The following is a 22,692-nucleotide window of genomic DNA, read 5'->3' as shown; positions in this document are numbered from 1 at the left end:
TGATGATGTCAGTATCTAAGACGCCCAGCAGGGAAGAGGAGGTAAACCTCTCAGAAAAAGATGGGAAGGCTCACAAGAAAGGCCAAGGAAGTCGGTGGGAGAAGATTCGCACGCTGACTATGTCCAAAACCAGAACAGTCAAACCTAAAGAGAAGACAAACACAAACCAAGAACTTTGGGACAAGTCTTTGCAGTTGCAAGAAACTGAGGACAGCAGGCTAGATGGTGCAACTGATATTCCCATGCTATTGAGGGAGGCTCAGGAGCTGGCCACCAAAAATGCAGAGCTCCAGAAGCTGCTGGACCGGGAGAAAAGAGAGAGAAATGACCACCGGAGGAAACTGCTGCAGGAACTGAGTGACGCACAGAGGAAACTGTCAGGGTGTGAGGCATTGCTAGAAGCGAGCACTCACCACAGCAGTGATTTCCAAGAGGAGAAAACAGACACGCAGAAAGATGTAGACTGGTCCAAAGAACAGCTGAAGGAGAGAGAGAACAAAGCAGAGTCAAAGCGCAACCTGAGGCACTCCCTGGAATACAAGGATGATGAGGTCATAGCCTCCTCCAAGAGGTCGAAGGAGGTCCTGGTAAAAACCACTGAGCAGCTGGAGCTTGAAAACGCCAGTCTAAAAAAGCAAGTGAAAGATGCAGACTCGGCTCTTCAGGACGAGCAGGAACGAGTCTGCAAGGGCAGGGAGCTGCAAGAGGCCCTGCAGGAGAAGGTGGAGCAGCTCGAGAGAAGGCTGCAGAGGAGCGAGGACGAAAAGGACGAAGCAAACCGCTGCCTCTGCACCCTGAGGCACTCCCTGGAAGAAAAAGACTGTGAGGTCGTCGCCTCCTCCCAGAAGCTGCATGAGGCCCTGTCAACCTCTGCGCACCTTGAGAAGACCATTAAGGAGCTGGAGGAGTCTGTGCAGAAGCTGGACTTTGAAAACACCAGGCTGACAGAGCAAGCAAAAAAGACCGACGAGGCTCTCTGGGACGAGCAAGAGCGAGTCAGCAAGGCCAGGGAGCCGCAAGAAGTCCTGCGGGAGAAGGTGGAGCAACTCGAGAGAAGGCTGCAGAGGAGTGAGGACGAAAAGGACGAAGCAAACCGCTGCCTCTGCACCCTGAGGCACTCCCTGGAAGAAAAAGACTGTGAGGTCGTCGCCTCCTCCCAGAAGCTGCATGAGGCCCTGTCAACCTCTGCACACCTTGAGAAGACCATTAAGGAGCTGGAGGAGTCTGTGCAGAAGCTGGACTTTGAAAACGCCAGGCTGACAGAGCAAGCAAAAAAGACCGACGAGGCTCTTTGGGACGAGCAAGAGCGAGTCAGCAAGGTCAGGGAGCCGCAAGAAGTCCTGCGGGAGAAGGGAGAACAGGAGCCTAATGAGCATCTGTCACTTCAGCGTAAGTTGGAGGAGGCCTGGGAAAAGTTAGAGCTCAAAGAACAGTCAGTGGCTGATGTAACGGAGCACACCAATAACATGCTTGCTAAGCTGGAGGCAGAAAGCCAAGAGAAAGTACAGACTGCGGAGGAGCAGAACAGGGAGCTAGCCGCCAGAAACACAGAGCTGCAGGAGCATCTGGAATGGGAAAAGTCAGAAAGAGAGAATACATTAAGTTATCTGCAGAAAGAGCTGGCCGACACACAGTCCAATTTGGCAAAGTGTGAAGAATCACTTGTCAATGCTTGCCAATGCAGTGATCTCCAAGGTGAGATAACAATGCAGGAACACGTAAACTGGCTCAGTGGACAAATGAAGAAGAAGGAGGAACAGAATGCACAGTCAAAGCGCTGCATCCGTAACCTCAGATGTTCCTTGGAAGAAAAGGATTGCGAGGTTGTCGCCTCCTCCCAGAAGCTGCAGGAGGCCCTGTTGACCTCTGCGCACTTAGAGAACACTATCCAGGAGCTGGAGGAGTCTGTGCAGAAACTGGACTTTGAAAACACCGTGCTGAAAGAGCAAATGAAAGACACCGAAGCGGCTCTTTGCAAGAAGTGTCAAGTCTTAGTCAGGGAGCTGCACGACTCCCACCAACAATGGAAGGTGAAGATTAAACTCAGACTCGGCACGTTGAAGACAGAACAGTTGAGGAATCAGACAAATGCTGGCAAAGAGGATGGAATGATTCATAAGCTGAAGGAGTCTGTGAACAGGCTTGATTTTGAAATGGCAAGAAACACTGAGCTGCAGAAAGAAGTGCGCCGGTTGATGTCCCTGGCAGAGTTGAAGGAGGCAGAGCTCTTCCTACGGACCCAGACTGCCTCTCTGCAATCTCTGGAGTGGATCAGAGCAGCCAGTGATGCTGGATTGTCTTTTCGGTTGGAAACGCACGTCCGAGGCTTGGAGAGCAAGCTAGGCAAAGTCAAAAGCAGGTTCTCCCTCAAGAATACAGACACTTCTTTATGAAGGATAGTTCTTCATGAAAATTGTGTTTCAGTATGTTCAGCATGTCATCAACAGGCATGCTGACATAAATAAGATTCAATTTATACCATTTTATATACAATACAAAAAAAATCTATACGTATTTACCAATTCAAAATAAAACAGTGCAGTTATGGTATACTCTGACTTAACTTTAAGGAATATCTTGTGATATATTAAGCATTTTTGTGAAATATGTGGCACAGGCTAATATTGCAGTCAACTCTCAAACCATATGCAGTTCACACACAGGTGAGGGATTGATCACTGCCATGGAACTTTCTCTGTGGTAGGCCTTTCTCTGTTATTTATCCTGTCTATTTTCCACTTGCCTGAATAAAGAAAAACAAATACAAAATAAGGTTTAGTGTGTCCTGCTGTCCTTATTTTATTTTATTTACCATTTTGGAAGTTTTCAAAAGTGTTCATTTTCACTTTCTGGTGTGGAACGCATTTAACAGACTTTCTCTCTGGGACTGCTCCAGAAATCATCTTCTCAGGTTGGTGAGCTCCTTGCTTCCCTTTGGTGGTGTGTAAGGGCCTTTCCAAAACATTCAGGTAGACTGCTGCAGCTGGATTATAGCTTGAGGAATCTTCACAGGCGGATGTTTCCTCCAGTTCTTTCATAACACAAATTTTAGCCTGAGGGATTAGCCGTCAAAAAAAGCAAAAGCAAAGGTATAGCCATTCCTCTGCAGTGCTCCGGGATTCCATTAACATGATAGAGAACTTCCTCGACTTCCTTTTTATGAGTTGCAACAAAATTATCTTGATACACGCCAGAATTTTATTAATATTTGGAAGTGAAACAGAAATGTGTTTTTGCCGAGTCAAAACAGAGCTGTGTACTTCTTTTAGTGTTGCAACTAGACAAAAGATCACCAACAGCACATTCATTTTATCTGCTTCTCTCAGAGGTTGCTCCCCAACAGGATAAATCGAATCTTTGGCATTTTTGTGTTTAAAAAGTCAGATTTTACCATGCAAATATATGGAGTCAGAGAAATATGTCAAAAGGAAAAGGGGAGGGAAAGGTTTAATAAATTAATCCCAATTTATTCAGACACCTCATTCAGCACGTTCCATCGATCCAAGCAAAAGAGCAATCATACATAACGTGATCAATGATCCTCTCTTAAAAATATATTTATATACTCATCCCCCCAACACCCCTACCCCTACCTTCAGAACACACAGAACCACAGTTCTGCCAAAGAGTCCAATGCAGGGGTCTGATCTTGCAGATGACTGCCCCAAACGGTTTCCACTTCCAGCTTGGCCTCACAGACAGAGTTGCTGTGACATGGAATTAAGCCGAAGAAAACGACCCATTTTTCACAGCAGTTTGATGCACCACGGGATTTTGCCTATAAATATTCAACTCAAGTTGTATACAGAAAAAGCAGTGGGTAAAGGCAGCCATGCAGACGTGTAATCATTTTAACAATTTAGTAGTTTAATCTGCTGTCGAGGATCAGAAGCTTGAAAAAATAGCAGTCCAGATTTTGTACATGATCACAAAACAAATCTTATGAAATGGAGGTACCCCAAAGGCTAAATGTGAAATGTGTTATAGAATGCCTTTTTTGGTAAACTGAATTATTTCTTGCTATAAATACCGCCTCATTTAAGTGTACATATCTGTGTGTTTGTCTATATATACACACATTTACACATACATAATTACATGGTGTGATTCTCAGCAAGAAATAAAACTTCTACAAAAACAAAACAACAATAGGGCGTACCAACCTGAGTTCTCACTCAATGTTCATTGCATAAGCAGTCAAAAAAGGTGCTTCTTCAACCTCATAGAAAACCATCAGAACAAACCTTTTCTTGTCAGAGCTCGCAAATAAATTAAGAATATAAGAGGTAGTTTTCATGAAAATTGAAGGTCTTTTCTTTTAAGTCTGTATGTGCAAAGAACATCAAGTCAGTATGAATCTGCAGACTGTAATGGTCATCAATTACCAACACAACAAAAACCAGGTATTTTTACAACTGCATTTGCGTGTCAACACAAACGCATAAGCAGATATTTCCACATATACAATTTCATGCATAGATTCTAGAATATATTTTATAGTAGGCCATTTTACAATATATTCTACAATGTATACACAAAATTACACACATTGAAATAAGTTTCACTTTACAATATATTCAGTACAGTTTTCACAAATTTGAAATATTATACTTGGAGTTCTGTATTTTAACAGGTATGACTTTATCACATGGGAACACGACAGGCCACGCGTCTAATTTAGTGTGCTTAAAATGAGTGTCACAGACAGCCGCTGAGGTGCTGAGCTGAGTGACATCGGCTTCGCTCACAGGGCAGCTCGATCCTTCAGGTTTGGATGACAGCGTACCGTCTTTTCACCTGTTAGCAATTAGCACAAGCCTAGCGGTTGCAAGACGACTACTTTTCGCGGCACCGTTCGGAGCGTTAAGCAGTACCTGGGGGGTGACGAGGTACGCACATGAAATGCAGCAAACGCCAACGGCCTACCGTTCGATCGCAAAAGAACTTCCGACTGGAAAAGTCGAGGGGAAAATTATATTTACATTGAGAAGATGCTTCATGTGTTTGCATGGGTCTATCCTACTGTTCTAATTCAATTACGCCACCACGGAAAGGCAAATAATAACACAATGACGTCAAGTCTTTGGAATTATGACTACGGTACAACAACTGCACTTTTAAAATATGCATTTCAGCTATGGTATGGGAATAGACTTGGAATTTTGGAAAACTTTCTTTTTTGGGGGAAAAAATTTAAACAAACTAAGTGTATCTGTTTACTCGGATACATTCAACATTACAGCAGTGCCTAATTTTCTTCAAGAGCAATACAGGTTCAGTCAATTCACTTTGCTAAATCTATATTATAAATTCTTTAATTGACCGACTCCGAAATACAATTTCCTTCCATTGCTGAAACACGCTAGACACAATTTCTCTTGTTCTGCTGTCCTTACAAATAACTATATTAATATGGTCATATGTTTATGCATTTTGGTAACCTACAATGATTTTCTTTTTGTACAAGTCACAATGTGGGCAAAAAGCATGCCATCCATTTCACAATCCACCAGACAAATGCTTTCAAAAAGCAACAATGGCAATCTTTACAAGTTGCCCAAACACTTCATTGTCGATTGCGCTACGTGTACTTGCACTGCATGAGGCGGGAATGCCAGAGGTGAGTCACTGGGAGTGATCAGAGAAAGGAACGCATTTTTACTGCTCCGACCACAGCGACCGACTGCGGTTGCTCGATTTAAGGGACCAGCTGCGGATGTGTCTGCGCGGGCTGACAGATGTCGCTCTTAAAGCTTACAGATGGACAATCACCGGCCTTGTCACCAAGGCGGCGAAACTTGCGTGATTTGGTCGAGAGTTCGTTCACATGATTCGTAACCATAGTGAAAAATAAAAACTGCTGCATTTGCCAGATACTTTCCGGTCGGAACCTGAACAGCTGCGGTCAAGGTGTGGTCGGGTCACCAAAAATGCGCCCCGGGGCAAAGGTCACACGTTGGCGGGGCAGGGAGCGAGGGGGAGGGGAATGAAGGTTCAACATGTTGATGTGAACTTCTATGTAGTAAGACTTAAGATGAGCTGTTTGGGAGAGGGTGGTGAAGATCCAGGAGTATTCTGCCCTCGGCTCTGCCTCTTCCTGGTTGGGGAGGGGTTCCAGACACGGCCCCCCCCGGCTCTACAGGATCTCCAGGTCAACATGCCGCACCTCCGGATTGCGTTGCTGTGGAGAGGGGAGAGCAGGACTGACACCGATACAATGGTAGGCACTGTGCCGCATGGCAGACATGACAACAGATTAAAGCAGGCAGCTACATTCCCAAATTTAAGATGCCTTGATAGCTTTGAAGTTTCAGGACTTTCTTTTTGTGGAACACACTCTTGAGTTCACAATGCCCATCAGAGTAAGAGCCATAGTTTTGTGGGTATGTGGACACTGTGAAGGTGTTGGGCTTGGTGCATTGCCCTTCTCAAATTGTACAGCAGTGGTGAAAAACAAAACCGGAATCAACAGTGTTTCAAGAGTGAAGGATGCAGATGGTTTCATGATGGTGTGGGGTTTCAGTGCATTCATACCTATGGAAAGCAAGGCTGATATTAATCATTACTGACCATGAGTAAATCACTTCTTTCCTGTAGAGAACGGCTTCCCCCAAAATGACAATTTGCCCATCCACAGAGCTAAATATTTGGACAGCTTTGAGGACCATGAAACATATCCTCTGTAATTAGTGAACTTCTCAGTCACCAGATCTGGGAACATTGCAGTATGATAGCGAAGAGCGACTTCTACTTCCATCAATTAAGCCTGATCTCCACGACTTTCTTGGGGTGTGGATGCCCAGCAGACCCTATTAAGCAACTATATTAGTATTCCCAGTTTTGTTCCACTACCCACAGTTCATATGAGTTGCTATCCATTACCGAGAGCTTATCGATCCAAAATGTGATTGTGTCAAATAGCGTGATCTTTACATCTGGAATGTTCTTGCAAAAAATTTAAGTACTCCTCCCGAGCTTTTTCCGGGGGGAAAAAAAAGCCAAAGAGTACTTGAAAATGAATCACGGGGAAGTGTTCAGTTCAATTTACCACGTTGCAAATGGCGAAAATACGGCAAATTTATACGTTGTGCTCATCCCACCAAATGCTTTCCCTGAGGCGTGTGTTCTCATGGTAAACCACAGGTTCCTGAAAACCAAAACATTCAATGCTCCCGATGCATTCAAAGCACACTATGAGGCTTTGCTCAAATTCTCTGTTACCAAAGCCAAACTTTTGCAGCAAAATACACACATAATCAGGAAGAATAATGTTTAGGATAGATATATACTAAAGGAGAACAGAGGACCAGATGCTGGGCCAGTTTAGATGAATGGCCGATGGTTCTGGCCCGGGAGCTGTTATATCTGAAGTGCAGACAGTAGCGGGCCCAATTTGTCATGTTCCCTTTCCGGAGAGCCCCTTCCCGATTCTCCCGATCGACCGCGGTCTTACATCACCGCGGGGGTCGGCGGCGAGGCAGACCAGGGCCCTTCCTCCGAGCGTCCCGCGGGAGGCGAAAACGCACAGCCGGTGGAACCGATCCATTTCCCCACAGCGTGACCGGCCTGTACAGCGTATGGACGGACTGGGTCCTGACAAATGCAAGCCAGCCGCGTTCCGACTCGAGCGAGGTATCGACGAGGCTCGTGTGCGCGTGCGAGCTTTACGAAGGGCGTCCATTTTACCAGCGGACCTTTGACTCTCTCAGAGGAGACCTCTTGGCGTCTGCGATTCAGCCTGTACCAGAGTAGTACACACATATATGTACGGTGCGTGAGCGTGACCCCTGAGGCTCCGGGAGGAGTAAGTAGCCAAGACACAGTGTATAAAGAACAGTGGGCATGGCTATGACTATGGAGGAAGAGTGGGTGTGGCTACACACCGTATGAGGAAAAATAGTGGGCGTGGCCCAAGGTATGAGGAAGAAGGGTGAGTGTGGCGCAGGTTATGAGAAAGGAGGATGGGCGTGGCCCAAGGTATGAGGAGGAAGGGTGGGCGTGGCAGGTTATGAGGAAGGAGGGTGAATGTAGCCCCAGTTATGAGGAAGGAGGATGGGCGTGGCCCAGGGTAATGAGGAAGGAGGGTGGGAGTGGCCCAGGGTATGAGGAAGGAGGGTAGGCGTGGCTACCCCCTCTACCCCCTACCCCCCTTGCTGCTATTATCCCCCGTTGGTAAAGAAGGTGACCCCCCCCACCTTAAGTTCCTTCTCCAGCCGGTCAACCTCAGCCCCGAGCATGTCGATGATGTTCTCCCCGTGCTTAAGCATGAAGTTCTCCAGCTCCTCTGCAGTCTTCACCTGCTGGATTTCCTGCAGATGGTGGAAGGTCACGCACAACATTACACCTGGGGCCTCCTCCAAATTTTAAGTGAAACAAATGAGAGAAAAAAATCACATTTCCATGCGCCAGGAAAAAAAAAAGAAAAAAGAATTCAACCATCTGCTTCAGCTGCAAGCGCCTGGCCCACCTCGACCTGCCCCCACCCCCCTCCCCAATACACACGCTGAGTATCTGATCGATGTCCTGCTTCTCCAGGTAGGCCCGCGTCACCACCCTCCCGTCGAAGTCCACCTCCGCCTTGAAACGCACTTTGTTCAAGCCCATGTCTGTGGCTTTCACATCGTGGATCGCCCTGGAGACGGGGAAACAGAAACAAGCGAGCTCATTACTCACTCTCGCTTCACATCGAAAAGAGCTGTTGAAATCCAACGCGGGGAAAAATACATCCTGGTGCAGCACAACAGAAAACGAGGAGACCTGCACACCAGAGACTAGAAGTACGGAGGAAGGGAGCGGGCAGAACTAGTTGGAGCCTTTTGAAGCAATTCTTCCCGACACAACTCAATTTAAAAGGTAGCGAGCAATGCGACTGCTTCCTCTGGAGAAGATCATGCGCACCTGGGGTATTTCTCCGAAACGCAACAGAATGCTCTTATGCGTATTCGAAATGTATTACCAGAAGCTTCTGCGGAACCTTCTGGAAAAGCACTCCAAAACTCCAGGAAAAATATTTGGGCTGGACCCAACGGCCGAGAAACAAATAACCTTACGAGCGGAATTTTTCATTGGCTGGTACAAGCGGCCAGACTGTGCTGGCGGAGTCAGGCTTTTTGGGGGGGGGACAGACCTGACGGCGGGGTCGTTCTCCAGGAACTCGGTGAGCTTCTGCAGGTGCTCGGCCTGGATGGAGCGGCCCAGCAGCGCCTCGGTGTTGGTGTAGATGAGGAAGGCCGAGACGGCGCCCAGCAGCGTGCCCACGCCCAGGGAGCCCAGGCAGTGTGTCGGGTTACCTGAGGCGCAGAGCCAGAACTGGGACAGACTGTACGCCAAAACACACCAACCTGTTTATATATGCTATAGACTGACCTTCTGTCCGGCTACGTGTACTTAATGATTATGACTGGCTAGCTAACTGTGGCTATCCACAAGGGGGCATGGCTAAACATGGACCACGGCAATGCAAAGGAGCAGATAAACCTGAACCTCCTCGGACAGGGGCGGCCAATTCCAGGGCCGGTGTGTACACAGGTTTCTGTTTCCACCCATTGCCCTGGCTAAATGAGCTAACAGGCTAAAAAACCAACACTAGTTCACTTGTAGATTAGATCACAGTAAACCATTTCATATAGGAGCGCAAGAACACTCTTTGGATCATTCATGCGCTTATCAATAAATGTAGCTAAACAATAAGATGGTGTAAATCTTAAGGCTAACCAAGTAATTAAGGGCAGAGTTTAGCATTAAAACCAGAAAACAGATATACCTCTGTGTGCCCACCTCATCCTGGTACAGTTATAGAGCAGTAAAAATTCAGACCTAAACTCCAGGGTCAGTATGACAAACTTGCTGCACACATGTCTGGTTTGAAGACTTGCAACCAGTGACCTCCAGTAGCTGGGTGCAAGCCAATCACAGTCAATGTTAAGGCTGCATTTGACGACTTCAATTGATATTTAAAAGCAAACTACTTAAAAATTAGCCCTAACAGCAGTGTAAATGTTTGTTTTTAAACACATTCACATAGGCGGTGAAGGCGTGGGGTCACAGCTGGCGAGTGGACCAATCAGAAGACAGATGTTGGGAGGTTGTTTGCCCACCAGTGAGAGAGGTGAGGCCCATGCAGCTGGCAGCCAGGATAACTCCCAGCACAGCAGCTGCATCCTCCAGCAGGACCACATTAGTGCTCGGGTCTCGAGACTGCATCACTGAAAAACAGGGCAGGACCATGTTAAAACTGGGGTGTACAGACTGTACCCCTAAAACACATTCACCCAAACCATGTTAAAACTGGGGTGTACAGACTGTACCCCTAAAACACATTCACCCAAACCATGTTAAAGCTGGGGTGTACAGACTGTACCCCTAAAACACATTCACCCAAACCATGTTAAAGCTGGGGTGTACAGACTGTACCCCTAAAACACATTCACCCAAACCATGTTAATGATGTGGTGTACAGACTGTACCCCTAAAACACATTCACCCAAACCATGTTAATGATGTGGTGTACAGACTGTACCCCTAAAACACATTCACCCAAACCACGTTAATGCTGAGGGGTCCCTAAACACAATGAAACAGTCGGTCACAGTTCGTTCTGAAGCCCGTGCAGCTGACTGGATTGAGAACAGCCAATCAGAAAGCATTTCTTTACATGCTTTGACTTGATTGTTCAACATGTAGTCACCTTTGAGCATAAAAGAAAACCCAAGTTTGCCGTAAGCAGATACGCACAGTAAAGGGCATACGTACCGTAGTCATAGAAAGACAACCCTTGGAGTTGAGCACTCTTTTTAATCTCATTGAACGCCACCAGCAGCGTAGCTGAAACGAGAACCGAACAGCGTGAAGCAGAGAGACAGACAGACCTCACGGGTAAAAAATCATTACTTTTCCAAAGTTCATATAACATACTCAAATTTCATGTCATTAGAAGAAACTGAAAACTAATTTTAGCACCCGGGAGATGTTCTGTCAAGTATAGTTTAATTCCAGGAAAATTCCAAAAGGTAGAAGGCTCTTTATTCCTGAAGAAACTTACTCTAGGGCAAAACACCAACATTTAAGTTCTCACTGTGTCTCAACCTGAGAGGCAGGGTTGATGACGATATACAGATCTGGCGACTAACGTGGAGTAGTATTACATTTCATTATTTCGTATCAAAAGACAAATTTCAAGGTGAACTCGGTTTGGCAAAACCTTCAAAACTATATTTACAGAGGTCGATGACTGTAAAGTGCTGGTTCCTTTCCTACTTCGTGCCAGACAGTAAGTGAAGTATTGTTATTGCACCGTTATACCGACAGAGTGGATGCCAAACTAAATACCTTTAAGGCATAGTTTCCCCTATTTTTCTCCAGTTGCTGTTTACAAAAGTGAGTCGTGATTCTGGAGTCAGAAATAATGAATCCCAAGCATGGGTCATTAATTATGAACTTTTACCATAAAGTTCAAGTCATGAGTCACGTCCAGGACCAAATTTACATGAATCATGAATTATATGCATAGATCAAGCCTCAGAACTGGCTGAAATCATAAAAAACATGCAAGACGCCCTCCTTCAGACATGAGAATTGTCACCCATGTATATAAAACATGACTGGATAATTTATGTGCCATGCTTCAGTAAAACAGACAATAGAAATAGTCGGTGATTGAGCAATAGGAAATACAGACTCTCTCATATAGACTTGAGGATCGGATGGTGCAATATGGGGATGCGTATGTGCAGCATGGTAGTGCGTTGGGCTGTTGATGGACCCTACCTCCCTCTGAGACCAGGGAGCCAGCCAGAATGCAGTAAGCCTGAGGGAGCACAGAACACAGAAAGAGCAGAGTTACACAACCGCGCGACTCTTACCGTTCATCCTCACAATAACCACCCAATGGGCTCCATTAACCTAGCTGCAAGGTACTGCTTTGGTCTTATCCAATTAAAATGGTTTCACAAGTATGCACAGCATGTTCGGTTGTCACTGAAATTAAGAGAAATGCATGAGAAATGCTAAAAAATTAACGCATAACATTGCCCTGTGCAATATGCAGGCCAAATACCCATCACTCAAAGACAGTGGGGAAAAACTGGCAGGGTTTAAAGTTAGCTTTAAAGTCACTTTAATATTACAATAATTACAGGCTCAAACGAATAGAAACCAAAAAAACAGAAATATATATATTTTTTTAAACATTAAAAAGTAATGAAGTTAGCTTTTGCACAACCTACAAATTCAGAAAAAAGCCAACTATGAAAACTGCAACTTATCAGAACAAATAATTAATAACCAAAAACCACTGAAGAATTAGCCACTGTCAGCCAGCAGAACATTAACAAAGTTTCATTATTAATTAGCAAGGTAAAATGGCAGACTTCTCTTAACAGAGGGCAAGGTCTCACAGATTTTTTTTTTTTACTTTCAGGGGGAAAAGCCCTCTCTTAACCAATCTTTCTCGGCTGCCTTTGATTGGGATACTGCACCGCGCCCAAACATTGCTCGAGGTTGCTGGCTTTTAGTTTTGCGCACCTCCGAGGTCTACAACACAGAGATGAGAAGCTTCCTCTGCCCGTTAAAGCATTGACGCCCCAGGTAATCAATCAATTCAATCCATTTTTATTTGCGTAGCGCTTTTAACGCAGGGGCTTTGTCACAAAGCAGCTTTACAGAGAACGGGCCCCCAAAGAGTAAGCCTAGGGCAACAGCGGCAAGGAAAAACTCCCTGACCGATAGCAAGAAGAAACCTCGAGCGGAACCGGACTCAGAGGGGGAACCCGTCTGCCGCGGGCAGGTAACATCCGCGGGAGAGCGTGCCGCCGCGTCCGATTCGCCGGCGGGAGCCTCTTAAGCCGAAACCATGACCGCCATCGGCGAGCGGCTCACCCAGAGCAGGGACTCGATTGGCTGCGGGTGCAGGAGGCCGATGATGCCGTGGTACCAGGACAGCCCCGCCCCCATCATGAAGATGCCCACCCCGCTGATGAGGGAGGCGATGTAGCGCATGTTGGTAAAGCCGTACCTGTGGGGGGGGGAGGGGGGACCAGGAGAGGGACCAGCATTACCACAGGACGGCCAAGATAACGTCCTCAGAGGGATCGTTTTAATTTCAACTTATATTGAGGTGTTCAATTAGAACAATGCGTTCGTTCACATGAAACGTTACATGAAATTAACTTTCAGAGGCCAGCATCAAATATGCAAATAATGATCTGACAGAATAAATGTCTTTGTCTGCCGTAGACAGCAGTGGCGATCGGTAAGGGAAATGGCTGTTCTTACGGGTGCACAGCATCCGGGTTCCTTACTGACTGGCTAATGCCCAAAGCCAACAGGGCCTGGAGAGAAAAAAAAAAAAGAGCAGGAGGGAAGGAGGGAGGGGAAGAAAAAGGACGCGAGGGAGGGAGGGAGGGAGATTTATTTAATACATATTCCACACACTGGGGGAATTACAAAGGTGTCAATGTGCATTAAAAACAAATCGCTGGCGGGGCTCACTTGGTTGCAGGTGTCGGCTAGTGAGTGGATGGCCTCGGAGAACATACTGGCTGATCCAGTGTATACCCAAGCCAAGAGCTTGAAGAAGAAATTCAGCCCGTTTCTGAAAGTCGAGAGGGAGGCAAAGCCATTAGCAACAGTTACACAAAACAGCCAAAAAAATTACCTTAACCTTTGACCCCCTGACTGAATAAAGTGCAGCATTTCCTGGCCCTGCTCTGTATGCGTGGGCGTGGCCAGGACTCCCGGGCATGTGACCGCCGACGACCGTACGCGCCCTCTCATTCAATCACTCTAATCTAATTGGCTAACCGCGTCAGGCGTGCACCTCGTGACCCCGGTCTGACATGCGGCCTGAGGGCTTCTGTTAACTCATTCTCCACTCGCACGTTATTAACATTGCGTTGACGTGGTCAGACGCGACATCCACAGAAACACCGACACGGACCAAGCAATGTGTAGGAGTCTACACAGTAACTGCAGAGAAGCGATCCCACTACGACTGTGTGATACAAACAATTCCCAATATTTACCTGGCCAACATGCCTGACAGATGCCTCCCCTTCTATTTACCTTTTATTTGTATAATATTTCAACTTGCTGGGTTTATTATTAAGCAGTCTAAAACATATAACTAGGCACAATAACAATAAATAAAAGCAGTCTGTAGACAGTAGACAGTGTTGTTAAGTTTTTTTGTCTATAGCACAATCCAAAATTTATTATTTTTTTTTTAATTGGCCAGCCCAAGAGTTGTAACCATAAAAGAATAGCTGCTGTCACTGTTCCTCTCATGAAGAAAGCAGAGTTTACCAGCGACGAAAACTAAAAAGAAAAGCACAAAAAAGCTTCAGAGCGCTAACCATTCTTTGACTTAGAGTCTGGCTGAAAAAAATGATGAATTAAAAATTAAATAAGACTAGGATAGGTAACTTTTTACACTCATTTACATCATCAGTGGCGAATGAAATGTGTCAATTCTCTGACTCTGTGTACCTTGCATTATTGTATTGGCCCATATCTGCCATAACCTTAGCATCAGTCCAATAAAGCCAAGTCAGGCCATTATCGGCCAATATTGATACGACCCCACTATGATCCTGCATCCCTAGATTCTGTCCATGGTTCCACAAACTTACATGCAAATGGCGACCATCACCACCTTCCCTGGGCCTTGTAAAAATGTGGTCCGCTTACCCGATCGAGGCTGTGTGTAACACAGGAGAGAGTGACGGATGGGGGGGGCATCATATCACAGGTAGTTAACATCCCAAAACCACAAAGCACAACGGTCCAACAATTTACAACATGCACTGCCCACAGCCCACAACCCTTAACCACAACATTTGCATTGAACAGACGAGTTTCACATTTCTAGCACATTCTGAAAGCTTTTATTGTGAAATGTAGCACTGCGTAGAATATCGCACTAATTTGCTAATAATAACTCCGTAACAAAAATAACATAAGCGAAATAAAATCACTGGGCAGAGCAGTGCTGCAGACAGAATGGAATTGTGCTGTACAGTCCGATGACATACAGAGGATGCCAGCAATGCACACTGTGACTATGTAGGCAAAAGGTCATGTGACTGTGGGGGGGTTAGTCGGGAAGAACTGTCAAACGGCAACAAAAACCCTGGATCTTTCCGGCTGTCGCCCGCTACGTCAGCACGAAAGACCGGTAAAACTGCAGTGTAACATGGGACGAATACCAACACCTGCTTAAAACATTTTAGGATTGACACTAAGGCCTAAGCCTTTTAAAAATCACTGTGGCACCCATTAAACACCTAGCCTGGACCATACACCGTCATACCAGAACTGTAGCATTTTGCTTCAAAGCGCGCCGGAAAGCCACACTCACCTTTGTGTTGCCCCAGAAATCTTTATATTCCTTCAAAAGTTGTTGATTCCGAAATATATCTGAAAATTTGGGGGAACAGTTTTATGGTTTTCATACATCCAAGAAAAACAAAGTCTACCAGTGGTAAGTCTACAGTTCTCTATGATTAGGCTAATTCCCATATACTGATGGCAAAACCATGTGTATTTGTCTTCAAATATCATATCTACCAGTATTTAATGTCAATTATCAAGTAAAACCAAATTGAGTCACTTTCAATTGATTTATATTAAAAAGGAACCAAATATTGTAAAAACTACACCAGGCCATCCTTAGCTCAATTTCCATGGGTGAATGCATACGTATTTGATATAATAAAGGAACAAAGCAAAACAGAAGCTGAGTAATAGTGGATCACTGAAAAGGAGATGAACCATTCCAAAATCCAGCAAGGAAAAAAAAATGCTCTAGCAACATCTCAATTACTACTGGAGCGACTAAATGTTAACTCATACAAAAATTCTAAAAAAGGAAAAAATAAGCAAATAAACTAGCCTGTTGTTTTTTTTTTTAAATATTCCAATCAAGGGATTTGAATTTTTTAAACAGGTGTACAGTGACATTAGTTTCAATGTTCAAAGATGATTGCCTAGTTCTGAATAACCTCCAATCCCAATTCATTCCCAGAGGTTCCATCATATGTCTACATGCACAGGGAAATAGCTATACTAAATCTAGAGATATGAAATATCAGCATTCTGGTATCTAATACATTCAGATATCTACAGTAAATACAGGCATATCTACCGCTAATTCAGATATCTTCAGTAAATTCATCGGTGTTTGCAGGCAACTATTGATATGAATTGTAAATACACATTTATCTATAGTACATAAATGCCTACTTTCTTTATACTCCCTCTCAACCTCGCTCCTCAGGTTCCTCTCCCGGGCGAGTGCCTCTTGGCTGCCCCACACTTCCAGAGCCCTGCAGACCACAGGCAGACAAAGGCTTTGTGCTCAACCCTCATGCAATACCAAAACAGCAGCACAACACCACCAACCTGTACGTCAATGTGTCATTTCATACCTACAATTCGAAATGATTTGATGGCGTTTGTATAAACATGTCTTCGTATGAACATGTCACATATTCGTATATATATATGAACTTTTCACAAAAAAAGGCAGATATACAAGTAGTTGATATGCCCAAGCAAATGCATTCTCTGGACAGTACAATGTCACAACTATAGCCCGAGGGGGTCTTTTCAGACGGGAAGTAAATTTCAGAGGGACAGGTTTATTGGTTTAGGAACAGGAATTATGGTTTTGAAAGTTTTACAGGGCAGGTAGAACATGTCCACATGGGTTATTTCAGGACCAGCCTCCTCCTACATACAGGAAACCACAAAATCATTATCTTTTAAAGCGCCCTCTGTCCTCAGAACAGTGAGCTCTGTGAGTTTGTGTGAGGACTGACCAGCAGCCACTGGGGAGTCAATATTCAGATAATGGCTAGCTCTTCCAACCAGTCAATTTGTTCTGTATCAGTCAGCATTTGATTCCTGCAGGCTAGACTCCTCCTCTCCATTAACAATGGACAGTGTGCCCAGTGCAGAAGGCGGGCTCAAACCTCACAGGCTCACAAAATCAGAGCTCAATCCTTTTACATATTTGGGCCTATGTGTGGCAGAACTTGGGTTGAGGGGTACGAACTTTGACTCCACGTCAGAGCGCAGGAAGACGGTGAACGCTTCGGTGTCGTCGTGGGGACTGCGTCGGCGGATCTTCCGCAGCTGCTCCAGGTCGCTATGGGGGGTGGATTGTTGAAAAAAAAATTTACGACACGAAAAGGAAAATATGTCATTCAGAGGAACAGGGTCGGGTCACAGGCGCACTAATTGAGCCTGCCAGGGAGGGAACCCAAACTCATCATCGCTAATGCTATAATCAGGGCCGTGTGCTGGCTCATCAACTCGTTTGGCACACTGTGAATGCTGGGAGCCTTCAGTCCAAGTCAATGACAGAGAGCAACTGTTGCGCCAATAAGCAGAAGTTCCAACAGCAGGCAAAACCCTGAAAAAGTTTAAGGTGCTTATAGGAAATGTAGTCCAGGTTTGCACAAACACTCTACGTAATCTTACTAAGGATCAGCACTCCCAGCGACACTGCTGCAAGCTCTTGAGCTCTTGTCTACCTCACTCCCAAGGAATAAATCATGTATTGAAGGATATGGGTATGAATGGTTTGAGTCACAGAACCTTTGAATACACTTCAGCCCAGGCAAACCAAAGATCCATAGGGAGTCTCATTGGTAAACACAACTCCGGCCAATTCTCACTCTTGGTGTACAGCTTGTTGCCTGATCAGGCCACAGTATTGTTGGTTCTGGCAAATGCCTCCAAGACTCAGTCAACGGTGAACCTGAGCTGCAACATTACAGAGTAATGGAGATGCCTTGGCTCGAATGCTGCATATCAAATACCCCTTGCAAACATCACTTATTGGGACACTTACTGTACCCTTGTGGCAGGTGTTTCAACCTTCAGCAGCTGCAGTTACAATTACCACGCAAAATTAATGAACGAACACCGAATTAATAGTCCCACGTAGCCACTAATTGACCAGCAACAGTCTGAAGGCAAGCTGTTGCATTTATAGCGCTGGGTTTCTTACCTGGGTTTGAGACAGAACTCGTTCATGGCTCTAACCGCAGTGATGAAGTTATTCTGGGTGTACTTCGCACCGTACTCCCTCTTCTTCAGTACCGCCCTCACTGAGGAAAGAGCCCAGTGTGAAACATAATAACATAAGTGTGAAAGTACAGCCAAAATGAAGTTCTCCCCAAAATGAAGTTCTAATACATCAAGAGTACAACAGAGAGCAAGTGATCAGTATGTGAAATTGCAGGGAATCTCTCTAAAATTAAGTTCTACGAGCCTACATCACACAGGCAGCGAGAAACACTAGTAAAAGCCAATTCATTCAAGAGTCCCAGGCAAGCACTCAAATCAATGCCTGTACAGTGCCCAAAGGTATAAAACAGACTATATACTAACCAGATGGTCAAGTCTATATTCCTGAAACTGAAAGTTCCATACTAAGGTCTACATCAGGGGTCTCCATTTCTAGTACATTAGGTCAACATGGTAAGCCAGTTTTAGACGTTACTCAGCACTTTACTGGCCAATTGAAGCAGTTGACTACACATCCATCTAATCCATTTCTCTCGGCTTGACAATATGGCTAGTTTATAGAGCAAGTGAGGTACTGAAACACTCTCGGCCGCAGAGAAAGGCACAGATACAAACCATGCCCTACATTACCTTTCACTTGGATAGCCTTAGCTGGGCCAGGGATTGCGGGATCTTGTGCTACAAAGGGAAACCAACAAAATCAATATAAACCAAAATAGCCGCTGAAATACTTCTCTAATGCGCTATAAAACTAAATGTCAAAAAACAAACAGGTAGCCACACCTCATACTGGTCTGGTCAAACACTTACCAGTTTTATCTCCAGCTGTTCAGCCATGAAAAACATTCGGGGAGGGGAGGAAAACATTCAGCCGATTAATAAAGAGCACAAAACCATTTAGAAGCTTGAGCAGTTAAGGGATTTTAACATTACCGTGCAAGTCTGCTTTAACTTCTGACTCAAGTGACTGTAAACAGAAAGAGGCGCACATTCTGGATAAGTTAAAACAATAAAAAGAGACACAGGGAACTGAATAAACCCTTACCGGGCACATCGGGCTGAGGAGCAGTTTCCGCAGCCTTCTCAGGCGTGTCGGGTTTATCGGGCCCAGACGAGGACCCGTCTTTGCTGCCGCTGGTGGTGGAGTAGTACTGGTTCTGACCCACCGCGAGAGCTGCCACATGGCTGTCATGGAGACTGAACCAGAGGCTGTGCACTCCACCCGCATTCTGCCACCCTGTGGACAGCGACGGCATTCATAGCCAATGAGATGGCTAGTGAGCAAACTCATAAACAAGCGCAATAACTGGCTAACTCACGAGCTTGCTAGTTAACTCAATGACTAGCTAGCTCAGTCACTACCAAGCAATTCAGAAAACTCACAACCTAACTACCTCACTTGCTTGTTCATTATTATATGGAAATTTTCTTACACAAAACTAAATACTTTTACAATCCCATTTCTATATATCAGCTGAAATCGCAAAGGCAGGCTCCCAGTCTGTCAGTTTAGGACTTGAAACCCAGGTTTGAAACCCAATGGTCTCAAACTCGTTGCCATGGAGGGCTGTATGTATACATGTTTTCTTTCCAACCAATTAATGCTGCCTTAATTGAGTCCAATTACTCATTCAGCCAAATGCATTTAACTGCATTGAAGCACAGAATATAAGCAAGTTTTTATTTAGACAATGCGGGTCACCATTATGTGCAAACTTATCCCTAATTCAGCAAATAAGAGAACTAATTACATAATCAAGATCTGAGGCTGGAATAAAAACCAGCATACACATGGCCCTCCATGGCACTGAGTTGGAGACCACTGACATAACCCCTTAAAATACCACAGCAGAAACATTTTATGGGTAGGAATGCTAAAGGAAGTAAGGTGTTCTGCACCCATACTAAAACACAGAATGTGGGGTAGTTTCTGTTTCCTGTTTCAGCAGACTACATAACCAGAATTGCTTCTGTGAATATCAAGCCATACAAATGGACCATGTTACAACATAAAGATATAAATGGTAAATGGACTGCATTTATATAGCGCTTTTACCCAAAGCGCTTTACAATTGATGCCTCTCACTCACCCATTCACACACACACTCACACACCAACGGTAAAAGGCCAATGAGCTCGTTGGGAGCAATTAGGGGTTACAGGGACACTTCGACAAGCCCAGGGCTGGGGATCGAACCAGCAACCCACCGACTGCCAGACAAACGCTCTGACCTCCTGAGCTATGTTGCCTATGATGTATATTAATAATATGAAACAGTAAAATATTAATAATATTAAATATTTAATGAAACAGCCTGATTTACATGAGATTACATATCTCATCCAAAGAAAGCCTCTTTTGCTTCCCCCTTTACATTTGCAATGGGACAATATAGTTGCATAAACCTTACCAACTATGAAGGGGCAATGTCTATGAAAATAGATCGTCATTATGAGCAAATACTAAGCTATAACTGCTCCATAAAGCATCTAGGCTATATCCACTTCAAAAACACTAATGTCTTATTTTAGGCATCTAGTAGACACCCTTACAGCACTGTTTACATGCGATCAATTCATGCAATGAGATATTTACAGCAGAAATTCATATTATGAGTAGGGTCAAGGATAAAAGTGGCTGTGCCCTACTTGTGAATGGGCCCTACAACTTCCTCAGTAGCAAACCCAATCCCCTAACCATTATGCTCCACACCTGCACAGAGACATGCACCTCACCCTAAAACTGTACAAAACGATGCACCTCACCCAAACAGTGCATAGCACAACAATGACAGAATGGAATTAGCGGCAGGTATTGAACATAGACTGGATAATCACCTTGACATGGTCGTCCCACTCTTGGAGCTCTTTGTGACAAGGAGGCTCTCTGTCTCAGGTAAACCCTACAGAACACATGCCACGGTCTTTGGGCCAGGCCTGGGAACATCCTGGCAGGGATTGGGGGGGCAACGCTGGAACCTACTGTTAGAACAAGACACGTTGTAGTCAATCAATGTACCGCCGTTTTATGGAGAAGTAAACAAATAAACAAGAAAACATGATGTTATCTGAAACAATTTCTCAGCTAGTGCTTAGGCGAAAATTATTAAATTAACTTAGCCATCAACAATCTTTCCAGACATATCCACAAGAGTACTGCTGCCAGTAAACGCAATAGCCTACATAAACGTTTAGCTAGCTTAAACAACTGACATCTAGCTAACGATAGGCAGGCAGTTACATAGGGTTAACGTTAGCTAAAGATTCAGACTAAAAATATTTCTCTAGTCTTAACCAATTATCATTACTATTATTATTTGGTGAGGAATATAATCCGTATAACGACGTTACATTTGCTAGCCAAAAATTGTTGACCAACGGCCTGTTTAGCAATGTAGTTTGGTAGTCTAAGGTTAGCTATCCTATTTTCACCAGTTTGATGACGCACTTTGCTATATTAGCGCTTGATAACCCAACATGCTAAGTAATAACCTAATTTCATAGCCTAACCAATTTACGTTATCGATCCATTTTACCAAACCGGTGTACAACCGACATCTTGGAGGAAAAAAAAGTGCTTGCAGTGTGACGTTATCACAAACCTTGAAAGTCAGCAGGACTTAGTTATGGTTAAATCGCTCGCCGGTGTCATTATACTCATAGACATATATACATGCATATAATGTCTATGAGTATACTGGCCTACCACGTTAAGTCACTGTAGCTGGGAAGCTAGCTGGTAAACAAACTACCTGTCGGCCGTTGAATTGTCATTAAGTTAGTTTAGCCGGTTCACTAGTTATAGCTAGCTGGTTGTGTACCCGGCACAGTACTGACAGCTAGCTAACCGACCATACACGTCGTGAGACGTGAGAAGCCACTGAGAAATACAGTAAAGTTAAAACCAGTTTCACTATTCATGTATATGATTATAGCGAAGAACTTTGTGTTTTCAATGTGATAAAAACATAGCTAGCTAGCAAGAAATTCGGCTAAAATTGGACACAGTGGCACTTCGGTTGATGGCTAGCTTAGTCATTTACATTGATAAGCAGCTATGTACGCGCAAACTCATAACTAAAATGTTTGTGGTTGTGCCTCTACGAATCTAGAATAAAAATATTTTTACAGGTAGGCAGCAAGTGATTTTATCTTACCTGTCTGCAGTAAGTATTGCTCCACATACCTCAGTCCATCTCAAATTATAGCCAACTAGCTAGCTAACACTCACCGCTGCCATCATTAGCAGACCACTTCGCACAAACACAGACAGAAACGACGGAATCTCGCGATACGACGTGTTGAACCAACTCCCGTCCATTTTACTATCGCGAGAACGAGTGGAACGCAAACAAGGTCACGTAATGTTTCAACTCGTCTGTGTTACTTTATGTTTAATCATGTTGTGATCTTAGAAGTGGTCAGGTTCGTTGTGAAATGGTTAATGTGCGTTCACCTGGCACAATGTATCTCAGTACCCAGACTATGTTTACTTCTCAAGTTACCTGTGAGTGCTGAAAGTGAGAAAGCTCAGAATTGTACTAGAATTACAAAATAACAGCATAGAATAGTGATTTCACTAGTAATTCATTTGTGACGCCGACATTGCAATTTTCGTAAAATTCTACATTGTCCCAATAAGCGTTTTAATGCGACATA

The 22,692-nt window shown here is 44.5% G+C and overlaps 2 protein-coding genes across 5 annotated transcripts; one reads left to right on the top strand and one right to left on the bottom strand.

Moving 5' to 3' along the window:
* The first annotated feature begins 88 nt into the window (after nt 1–88).
* Nucleotides 89–2,743, top strand: LOC135259668 (ankyrin repeat domain-containing protein 26-like). The gene has a single exon (XM_064344270.1). The coding sequence runs from the start codon at nt 120–122 to the stop codon at nt 2,391–2,393; it is 2,274 nt and encodes a 757-aa protein (XP_064200340.1). The 5' UTR covers nt 89–119; the 3' UTR covers nt 2,394–2,743.
* A 703-nt stretch (nt 2,744–3,446) lies between these two features.
* Nucleotides 3,447–22,351, bottom strand: slc30a9 (solute carrier family 30 member 9). Of its 4 annotated transcripts, none has more exons than XM_064344271.1 (20): nt 22,191–22,351; nt 20,872–21,015; nt 19,073–19,270; nt 18,844–18,858; nt 18,664–18,711; nt 18,014–18,113; nt 17,054–17,146; nt 16,240–16,322; nt 15,356–15,414; nt 14,628–14,695; nt 13,489–13,591; nt 13,273–13,328; nt 12,877–13,012; nt 11,767–11,806; nt 10,753–10,824; nt 10,085–10,205; nt 9,128–9,280; nt 8,503–8,632; nt 8,196–8,309; nt 3,447–6,181 (listed from the first exon to the last, which is right to left on the bottom strand). In XM_064344271.1, the coding sequence occupies exons 2-20, from the start codon at nt 20,978–20,980 to the stop codon at nt 6,137–6,139; spliced, it is 1,743 nt and encodes a 580-aa protein (XP_064200341.1). In that variant the 5' UTR covers nt 20,981–21,015; nt 22,191–22,351; the 3' UTR covers nt 3,447–6,136. The 4 variants fall into 4 exon arrangements, with proteins under 4 accessions (XP_064200341.1, XP_064200342.1, XP_064200343.1 ...); XM_064344272.1 differs by having other exon boundaries at nt 19,079–19,270; XM_064344273.1 differs by lacking the exon at nt 18,844–18,858 and having other exon boundaries at nt 19,064–19,270.
* Nucleotides 22,352–22,692: the final 341 nt, after the last annotated feature.

Source organism: Anguilla rostrata, chromosome 7, assembly GCF_018555375.3.
Source record: "Anguilla rostrata isolate EN2019 chromosome 7, ASM1855537v3, whole genome shotgun sequence".
NCBI classification, from domain to species: Eukaryota; Metazoa; Chordata; class Actinopteri; order Anguilliformes; family Anguillidae; genus Anguilla; species Anguilla rostrata.
Note: the sequence above shows the minus strand (reverse complement) of the source record. Positions and strands in the feature narration are given on the sequence as shown.